The sequence below is a fragment of the Castor canadensis genome, chromosome 2 (assembly GCF_047511655.1).
Source record: "Castor canadensis chromosome 2, mCasCan1.hap1v2, whole genome shotgun sequence".
In the NCBI taxonomy this organism is placed as follows: Eukaryota; Metazoa; Chordata; class Mammalia; order Rodentia; family Castoridae; genus Castor; species Castor canadensis.
Genome location: NC_133387.1, coordinates 108,083,621 through 108,094,222, shown reverse-complemented (window position 1 = coordinate 108,094,222; position 10,602 = coordinate 108,083,621). Strand labels below are relative to the sequence as shown.

The window sequence follows — 10,602 nt, the reverse complement described above, 5'->3', positions numbered from 1 at the left end:
ACCTTCCCAGCCCTCTCTCCTCCTACCTTCTGGTGGTGGTGCATTATGGGAAATAAAAATGAGTTCTCAAGGAAAAAAGTGTGAGTGCATCTCCACTTTACTAAAGCACTGTGGGGCAAATGCTGGAAGGAGTCAGAACCTCCAGGCCCATGTGTCCGAGAGCAAATCTATCTCTGCCGGCCATCAGAACCCAGCCAGCATGTCCTCAACAACCACAATGTGGGAGGTGCTCCAGCCCTGGAAACTTCTGTGTGGTTCAGAGCCAGGAAGCTCTGTGGAGTCCAGGAGAGGACAGCATCCTGAGGAAGGATCACTGATGGGATCAGATTCCAGAATGTCATCTGGGCCCATGTGTACTTGGTGACATCACTGTGCATGCAAAGGTCATGGGACTTTCTTCAGGATGCAACTGAGGTGGGATGTGCCCAGGGATGGACTGGGGCATCACATGCTTACCCGGTCCCGTTTTTCATTCATGTGTGTGAGACAAGAAAGGATAATGAAGCCATTGACCGTGAACATGGGGGAAGTGAGCTTGCTGCAGATTGGGTGCTGGGCTTTGTCTTTCTCTTTGCCCCTTTTCTATCTTTCCTTTCTTTTTTATGTTGTTCCTGTGATGGATGTGATGTTTTATTCCTTTTAAGTTCCAAACTAATTGAGAAGTGTGATGTAGACATTTAGGGGTGGCTAGTGCATGGGCCTCTGCAGTTGCCTTTCGGAGGTAGCTGTCCAACCCGAAACCTGGGGGCCTGAAAGTGCCACCTACAGTTAACTCTGGGGTCAGAGGAAGGAAGAGGCCAGACTGTCAGGAAGCTGTATCATTTTGAGGTGATAAGAGGTAGATAAGATTTCAGAGAGGCTGAGGCAAGAGGCTCTTGGGAACAAAGAGTTGGACTGTATTGGCACTGTTTGAGGTTACAAAGAGATGCCAGGGTGGGACATTAGGAGTACCAGCATTGAAGAGGCAACATGAAAGCACTGGCAGCGTGCAAATGACCTCCCCATCTAAACCTGAGGCATGAAAGAGTCCCTGGAAGGTGATGGGCAGGTTTTAGCAGCCAGGTCCTTCAGGGAAGTGTCTGGATGGCATTGGCTCTGGTCACCAGCACAGGAAGGAACTGTGTGGGCTCCTTCTAGGTTTAATTGAATAACTCCAAGGCAGAGGCAGAGAGAAAAATGGGACTGACATATCAGACATCAAGGAGCCGGGCTCCAAGTCTGCTTGGCTTCTCTTTGCCTCCCAGGAGGCTCATTTCACTGCCTCTTTATTGAACCAGATGATAAAAGACACCATGGATTTTATTATCTTCACTGGGAACTTGGAGGCACAGAGATAATGTGACTCACAGTTACACTGGGATAACAGGTATGAACCTGGCCTTTTCCTGCTTCCTGGCCGTGGGGAGGCATCTGCAGCTAGAAGAGTCAGAGGTGGGGAACGAGGTTTGTGAGGTGAGTTAATAGAGGCCAAGATGAGGGTCAAGGCAAACAGCAAGGAGGGGAGAGCAGGTGGGGACACATGGGGGAAGGGAGGCAGCATCTAGGATGGGGTTGGGTTTTCTGGTCTAAAGGGGAGGCTGATGGGCGGTGCCAGGCGCTCCTGACAGAGGAAATAAGGACGGGGGACACATACTGACAGAAGACTAAGGTGGAGCAGCCTAGGCTGGGGCTGGGGCTGGGGCAGGGTTGGGGGAGAGCTACGCTATTAAGTCTTATAGGTTGAGGATGGAGTTCAGATTTAACATGGCAATAGGGAGCTATCAAGGGTTGTTGTAAGAATGAGAACCACATGACAGACTTGCTCAATCTTCTTAGTCTCTGGTTTACTCATTTGGAAGGTGGTGCTTCAACACCGCTTGGTGTTACTAAGATGATCTGAAGTGTGGACCAGTAGGGTTCAATTATCCCACATTTCACACCTCAAAAACAAGGGTTCTGCACGGTTTGAGGTGCAGACATAACACAATTTCCACAAGGAAAAAATTTGGCATAAAGTTGACCCCTCCACATGTGAGCAAATTAAACCAGAGGTGAGGGAGCCCTCTCCTTCCCAAGACCTACCTCTGGGTCTCTTCTGTCTGCCACTCTCATGACCCAGCTGGAGAGCAAGGCTTCACTGAGAAGTCGGGGCTCCAAGCAGTGCATGGAGAGTTACAGTTGGGGGGCAGAGGCCAGGAAAACTGCATTTTTGCTTCTGTTCCCATCTTCTACAGTAACCTCCTTCTTGTTCGGCTAACACTCAAGGCAAAATCCTTTCTCAGGGCCTTTGCACCTTTTCTGACTCTGTACTTATGTACCCACCATGGTTTCCTTTCCCATTGCCTTTAGGGTTTTATCAAATGTTGCCTTCTCCTTGAGGCCATCCACATGACCCTGTATGACTCTTTGGTGTTTTTCTCCTTAGCACTAATCAGCACCCTACTATACTGAACATTTTGCTTAGCTGCTGTATTTATGACTAGTCTCCTATGCTGTCACCTAACCTCAATGAGGGAGGATTTTTGTGTTTTGTAATCTGGTGAAGCCCAGTGACCAGAGGGATAGAGTAGGCAGTTGCTGTAGTTTGGATCTAGAAGGTTCTTTAAGGAGGTTCCTGTTGAAGACTTGATTTCCAACCTGAGGTGATAGAACCTTTAGGAGGTGGGGCCCAGTGGGAGTAAGTTAGGCCACTGATCTGTGCCCTTAAGGTGACAAGGGGACTCAGGCCCCTTCCACTCTCTGCTTCCTGAATGTCATGAGGTGAATGGCATTCTCTACCACATACTCCTGCTGGAATGCACTGTGCTACCGACCACAGGCCCAAAGCAACAAAGTCAAGTGACCACAGACTGAATCCTCTGAAACCATGAGCGAGAATGAATCTTTCTTCCTGTGCTGCTTACCTCAGGTATGTTGTCTCAGTGATAGAAAGTTGGCTAGCACAGCAGCCAAAACAATTGTTGATTGAATAAATGAATCCCGCCTTCCCATTCTGCATAGGAGAATGAAATCCACACAACACTTACATGATTTGATCTTCATTTATTTGTGGCACTAAAAGAAACAGGAGACAGCTGTGATTAAGAGCAATTGGCCGGTAGCTCTTGCCTCACTGGGAAAGTTTAGCAATGTTAATCAGACAATGTAAAGTTACCATGCTACCTAATGCCCAGACCTGAAACAATTGTGAAACATTAAAAGGATTTCATCATATTTTTCACTCTTGATTTTCTTGGGTTTTCTCCATATCATGAAGACTTTTAGAGATACCTATGTAAACCTATTGCTGTGGCTACACTTTCTTAAAAATATTGGTGACTGAGCACCATGTGCTACAAGATGACTGTCATAGAATACAGGGCACTGTGAGGGGAAATGCAAGATCAAATCCAAGCCATGAAGTATAAAGTGTATCTTGGACCCACTGTCTGTGACATGAGGGCACCCAGCATCCCTCAACTTTGTCTTCTGCAGGATTTCAGAAGGTTCCCAGTGAAGTCCCTGGGCTCCGTACACAGGTTCCCTCAGGGTGGCCTGCTGTACTTCACAGCCCCCCTGGGGATCTCTGCCACCTTGGGAAGATCGTGTTTACACAATCAAGTAGGGCTATTATGCTGGGTGGCACTTGTTGATTTTTCAAAGCTTGGATGGTCAGATCATGGCCTGAGACCTTCTGTGAGGTATTGGCCTCAAATATCTGAGGAATAAGTATCTAACTGATTTTGTAAAATTGATATATTCTAATAGAAAAAGTGGCAGAAAAAAGGAATAGAAGAATCTAAAACTTTTATTACCCAGCAAAGGTCATCTTTGCAAACATCTTTCAACTCTCTTCTTACCCCCAAAACACATAGCATTGTGCGAGGCAAGTAGTTTTCCAACTGCTTCTGTTGATTTATGCTTTTCCCCCTTAGTGTTCAAACAATTTTAAACAAGTAAATGATTTTAACCATCCCTGTGTAGTCAAAGTCTCAAAGGTTCAAAATCAATCTAAGGCATGATTCTTCTCACTGTCCCATAAACATAATTAGTGCCCTTGTTGGGCTCCAGCGTTTATGTTCCCATTAACCTGCCAACAAGAATAGTTTATTGGCAACACTAAGTGTTCAGAGGAAAACACGTTTCCTTGGCACACAAGCCGCATAGCAACACAGCCTCCCCTTTCCAACCACGATGCAGGAACACCAAAAATCCACTGGGTGCGCTTTGGCCTGGACACAAGAAAGTGACACCACATCTTGATGTTACCGGCCTCATGGGTCCCTTGGGTGATGATTCTGGCATCCTACAGGAGGGTTTCTGCAGGCATGTGACTGTAGTGCATGATTCACACGAGCAAGGGCACCTGCAGTGAACATGGGTACAGTTATTCAAGCTGGGCAGACAGCTGAGGCTGTAGATGGTCAGGTGCCAAAGAGGCACGATATACATGGACATTTTTGTAGAGTGCTCTCAGAACACGCTGAGATCTTCTAGTCTGATAGCCATCCGACTTACAGACCCCAGGAGTAGTCTTTCCAAAAGAAAAGTACACTTTAAAGCTTTCTGGCTGGCTGGGTGTGGGCTACACATGAAGAACTTGTGCCCCACCCCCGCTCCGACTGCAAAGGAAGCACTGCAGACGCTCCCACTGTCCCAGAGCTACCTGTGCCTCCCTCCCTCCCATTACCCCAGCCTGTCATGGTGTCCAACAGTGTTGCCTCTCACTGCTGGAAGGACGACTCATTGAGGCAGGTATCGTAGTGCGCTCACCCCACCACCCCACCTGCAGCATGCAGAAATCCCAAGTGCAGAGCAAGAGTTTGTTGCGTGTGACTCCACTAGAGGAGAAAGGTCAAAGGGTCACTGTTAGTTCAACCCTGCATCCTCCCGTGGAGCCCAGCTGCAGAAATCTAAATCCAAGGTTTTTGAAGGAAACACTCTAGTGTCTCCGGTGTGAGAGGAATGCTGGCTTTCTCACTGGTGTGTCACTGATTTCAGAACATTCTAGACTGAATTAGACTGTGATTTGAGTACCATGATTCACTTTTCTTCAGTGGGTTACCCAAAGTGAACCTTCAAGGCCATGAACACGTTTCTCTCACCACGAATGACACTACCACACCACTGACAGAACTAGAGTAGTCCTGTGTGCCTGCCATGTGTGGATACCATTGCCAGCACTGCATAGCCTTAGCTGATTCAAACATCAGCTCAAGCTGGTAGTGACATATGACTGCCATTGTTATGGGTGTTGACTGCCATTGTTATGGGTGTTGCCTCTACTACAAAGATGAGGAAACTGAAATTTAGAGAGGGTAACTTGCCTCTAATCAAATGCCTCTAAGTAGTAACTCCCTCAGGACTCCTGAGAAGAGTGCAGAGGACCTCTGACTGCTCAAATGCCTTCTGTCTTCATGAGGACCAGCAGTCCTACCTCCCCACTCCATCAGCGTCCATAGAATTCAGGCACCCCCACATTCAGCGGGTCCCCTTCCTGGGGCAGCCTTGTAGATAAAGCTTGGGAGAGAGCAGGGGAAGGCGGCAGCCCTGATAACAGCTACCACTTATGAAGCGTCTCCTCTTCTGCAAGCAGTGGGCTGTGCCAGCCCTCTGAATGCTGTCTTGCTCCTTCATCTCCATCCATCCCCGCTCATGGAGGGGTGATGCTGCCCACTGAGGCCTTCTTTGCTCCTCCATGCTCCTCCACAGCCCCTGCTCAGATCCCTCCCTCACATCTGCACTCCACACTATTTTTGCTTCCTGCTTTGCTGGGATGATAGGCACATAGCCACCTCGCTCAGCTTCTACTGATGGAGATGGGGTCTCCTGAACTTTGTGCCTGGGCTGACCTCGAACTGCCGTCCTCCAGATCTCTGCTTTCCAAGTAGCTGGGATTCCAGGCATGAGTCACTGTGCCTGGCTGATAATATTATTTTAATATCTATAGAATCAGTGTGATGTTATCTGTCTCCTTCCTGGTTTTACCAAACTGTCTTCTTTCATTTTTTCTACTAAGTCTGGCTATAAACTTATCAATTTTGCTGGTCTTGTTAAAGAACAAGTTATGGTTTAGTTGATTTTCTTTTATTATTTTTCTTTTCTTTCACTGATTTCTGCTCTGACCTTGACTATTTTTTCTGCTTACTTTTTGCTTTTTTTTTTTTCTAGTATGTTAAGGTAGAAGTGCAGCAGACTCATGTAGACCTTTCTTTTTCTAACAGGATAACATGATACTATGGAATCCTCTGCTAGGTATTGCTTTAGTGATACTGCACACATTTTATGTGTGTTTAAGTACATCTATTGAAAAATACTTCCTAATTCCCCTTTGACTTTTTTTTCTTTTACTCAGGGTTACTTAGAACTATGTTATTTCAATACTTGGGGATTTTCATGAGGACATTTTGTTATTAATTTCTAATTCAATCCTGCTGCAGTCAGAGAACATACCTGTTCCTTGTATACTTTATAGTTGTATTAACAGTTTTAATATCCTCACTTGCCAGTTCTAACAGTTGTGTTCACTTTAGGGGTTCTGATTCATCTTGAGCCTCAAGTGTTTCATGTTGTCCTACCCATTGGCTTGGACAATTTTTCTTTCTTTTGCAGTGCTGGGGTTTGAACTTTGGGCCTCATGCTTGCCAGGCAGGTGCTCCACCACTTGAGCCACAACCTCAGCCTTGCCTGATAATTTCTGATTGAATGCTAGACATTGTTGCATGCCAGCTAACTTTGTATTCCTACAAATATCCTTGACTTTTAGTTATTTGGAAATAGCTTGATCCTTTAGAGTGATGTTTTGAAGAGTTGGAGGACAGCATAGAGGCCATGTAAATTGTTGCCTTCAGTAAGACCCTCCCAAGATTTCTACCCAGGCCCAAGAAGTATGAGGTATGAGGTTTTCTGGTCTGGCTGATGGAAACAGGTAATATTCCTGGCCTTATTGTGAGAGCTCTGGGTGCTTCCTTTCCAGTCCTCCCAAGTGATTCTATTGAAGCCCACCCTGCATGGGCTGGCCACTGATCTGCTAAACCCTCCAGTGGGCCCTTGCAGGCCAGTGGAGCTCTTTTGGCATCTGCTCTGCACACTTCAGCTGTTCTGGTCTCCCCAGACTGCAGCTCTGCTCCTCAACCAGAAGTCTACGGGCCTCTGTCACTCCCCTGCCTGCACACGGCACTGACATTTCCAGGGCAGGAAGGGGTGGGACTCCCAGGCTGCATGCCCTGGTTTTATGTCTCTCTGGGATTAGCACACCTTGTTACTTGATTTCCAGGACTTGACAGTCACATTTTTCTGATTGGTTGTTTCAGGGAGGATGGATGGTAAACCCAATCCCTGAAACTATATTTTGGTGGGAAGCAGAAGTTCCCAGGGATCTTATTAAGCAGGGGAGAACTGAACATATTTTTAAAGTTTTGTTTTGTTCATTCTTTTCTTTTGGCACTGTCAGTATCATGTCTACTGCTGTGGGTTAGTGGAGAGCCTTCTCACTCCACCCAGACTCTCCCTTCTCCAGCCCTCCTTTGTGTGCAGCACAGCCCTTCCCTTGAACTGGAGGCCATAAACCATTCAAAATCTGTATGTGCACATTTGTAGATACATACACTACACACAATCCTGACAACTGTGAATCCTACAAAACTATTTTTGTTTCAGTTTTATTCTTCCTCTAATGCTTAGTCTGAAATCAAACTCAAACTTGTTGAGGGTAAGGACTGTTAAATGTGTTCCTTAAGATGTATGTATCTCAATGTATGTACATTATTACCTGAAAAACAACTGTAAGAAGTAAGTTCCAATAATATGCATACTAAATGACTTATGAGTGGTATGTACTGATGTTTGAAAACAAATCTGTGTTGGGAGGCAAAAGGGTAGATAGATGGAAAAGAGATGAGAGCAAACAAATATAGAAAGGTCTTAGGGAGGTCTAACAGTAGTCACTGTACAGTTATCTCCACTTTTAAATGACTTTGACATTTTTCATAACAAAATGATAGAAATGATCCTTTGCATAACAACAGCAGCTACAAAAATGGTGCTTGTTAAACTGGGTTTATCAAAAGTCAAGAGAAAGTGATAGGTTCCCAACAAGCCCTTTAGCTGCCTTTAGGGTTATATAAGAAAATCCAAATCTAGATTTAAAACAAGCATGTGTGGGAAACTTAAAAGAATATGGATTTGCATCCTGGATCGTTCTCACTCTCTCTCACCCCTATTTCTTTCACTGGTAAAATAAGAGTGATATCCACATTACAGTTTCCAGAGGGTGGCCTACAACATCCCACATCATTTTATTGAGCTCTCTGTGCAGTCCAAGCTTCCTGCCACAGTTGCAGATACCTGAAAGACAACCAACTAGGACAGGGAAAAGTCTGACTTTGGCCCACAGACTTAAAGGCATTCACCCACAACTAGTTGGCTCCATGGCTTTGGGCCTGGGGTGGCACATCATGGCAGCAGCATGTAGCACAGCAAAGATGTCTACCTCATGGTGGGGAAGCAGGAAAGAAAGAAGGGTCTGGAATCCCCCAATGATGGGAAAACATCTCCCCATGCCTTACCTCTTAAAAATTCCATCAACTCTCAATAGTGCTAGGCCCTAGGGACTAAGCTTTGGGGGAATACTCCTGACTCAAACTACAGCACTTGCCCAGAAGCTGGGTTTAGTGAGGACAATATGAAGGTTTGGGGATGGGGCTTTAGGCTGAGAGAGGATCTGAGGCTCATCTAAGCCAGCACACAACTCTTTCTTTCTGGGGAGGCTGTTACACCTTGCCAAGACAAATCTCTCAGGGCAGGTCAGTGAAGGACATCAGAAGGCAAGACAGTGAGAACAAGGAGCTGATGGGACCTTTGTTCTCACAGGCTATAGCCATGCTTAGCTTGGCTCAGGCAGCCAAGCATCAGCATTGCAGGATCCCTGTGCAACAGCACTTGAATCAGTGCTTGTGTTGAAGACCTGCAAGGTATGCTTACCACAACCAGTTTCAATGGGCTGGTGACATCCAGACTGGAAAAGTTCTCAGTGAAGTAAGAAAATGTTTCAGAGGGGGAAAGTCTTAGTCCTGAAATTTGCTTTAAAAAATGAAACTGCAGAAGGACAACATGGAAAGAACCTGGCTAGGCAAGAATTTCACAAGAGAGAGATTAAAGATGCAGTTAACCACCAGAGTAGCTTAGGCCTCTGCTGATGACCAACAAAGCCCAGGCTGGTGAGTGATACAGGGATATCTCTTTTGTCAAGGGCCTGCTTCCTGACCGAGGGGCCGATTTTAGGGCAGGGCAAATACACAGGGGGTGCGAGGGGGTTAGAGGAGGAGCCACACGGCAAAGTGCAGTGTGGAAGTATCCCACCAGGAGCGTCCTTGGCGTCCCCCAAGGCTCAGGCTTCCTGAAAGATTCTCTTTATGTTTTGGATAAAAATAAAATCAGTGAAGGGTCACAGCTTGCAACTAGAGGCCAATATAGCAAGGTGTAAAAATATTCACGTTTTACTTTGCTTCCCTTGCCTGCCAGGGAGAAAGGGAAAATGAACAGGGGTGATAGGGAACCAGTGCTCAGGGATGTTAATGCACTAGCCAAGAAAGCAATAAAGTTCTCTAGCTAACTTCCTCTCTCACAGCTTGGGCGGGTAGAGCCTGGGCAATGAAAGCTCATGGGGGAGCCAGCTCTGCAGCCACTGGCTGGTCCTGCAGGATACAAATGGGGCCAGTGATGAAAGCCTGGAGATACACAAAACTCATCTTATTTTCCAAAGAAGAAGAAGGTGGGTGCTTCCAGCTTGAAATGGATTCCTGGCAAGATTTTAAAATGATTATGAAACAGATGAGTTATGAGCACATGGACAACAAGATGCAGTAGGAGGGCCAAGGCGCATGGCATGTGATGAATGAGTCTCTCTCTCTCTCTCTCTCTCTCTCTCTCTCCTTCCATCCCCCCTTCCAATACATGACTGAACACCCAGTCAGTGCCAGGAACTATGCAAAGTGCTCACCATATGATGAGTAAGACTCATGAAGCCTGTACTGTGGAAGGGGACCCACCGTTCATAAAAATCACACCAGTTCTTGGAAAAATCCGAGCTGTGACTTGCTTTCTGAAGGAAAAACTATGGTGCGGTAATGGAGGAAGCTAATCCAGCTTGGGGACAAAGGGAGCCTTTCTAAGAGCTTGGCATTAATAGAAGAACATGAAGGAAGAATAGGAATTAGCTGAAGTATAGGGAATGGCATTTGTGAAGCCCCCAAGTGTGGTCCCTGCATTCGGAGGCCTTACCACAGGCTCCCCCTGTTCTATCTGCAGGGTTGACAGGTATCTTGGGAGAGCTGTCACTAGACATATGATCCTGTGCTAAAGGTTCCAAAGACATAATTGACCCCCTATACCTTGAAACCATTCCAATATAACCAGAATGTAGCAAAGGCTTACATAATAAGCAATCCAAACTCAATGTGTGATGCAACTGTACCCATCAGTTGGTTCTGTCCTGACATAAATCACTATTCCCTAGTCCTGGGAACTTGGAGTTCTCTTAGGCTATGGAAAGAGGTTTGTTGTTGTTGTTTCCCTGTTCTGGCTTGGGGACTCCTGATAGCATCACATGTCTAATAATTTCCCATAGAGCTTACTGGCAAGGCC

General features: G+C 46.2%; 1 protein-coding gene across 9 annotated transcripts in view; it reads right to left on the bottom strand.

Moving 5' to 3' along the window:
* Positions 1 to 3,006: 3,006 nt before the first annotated feature.
* Cobl (cordon-bleu WH2 repeat protein) overlaps positions 3,007 to 10,602 on the bottom strand; it is a 247,872-nt gene continuing 240,276 nt past the window's right edge. For all 9 annotated transcript variants that reach the window (XM_074065488.1, XM_074065489.1, XM_074065487.1 and 6 more), the window contains one exon: positions 3,007 to 4,324. In XM_074065488.1, the coding sequence (XP_073921589.1) occupies positions 4,307 to 4,324 (18 nt within the window). In that variant the 3' untranslated portion in view covers positions 3,007 to 4,306. The remainder of the gene's footprint in view (positions 4,325 to 10,602) is intronic.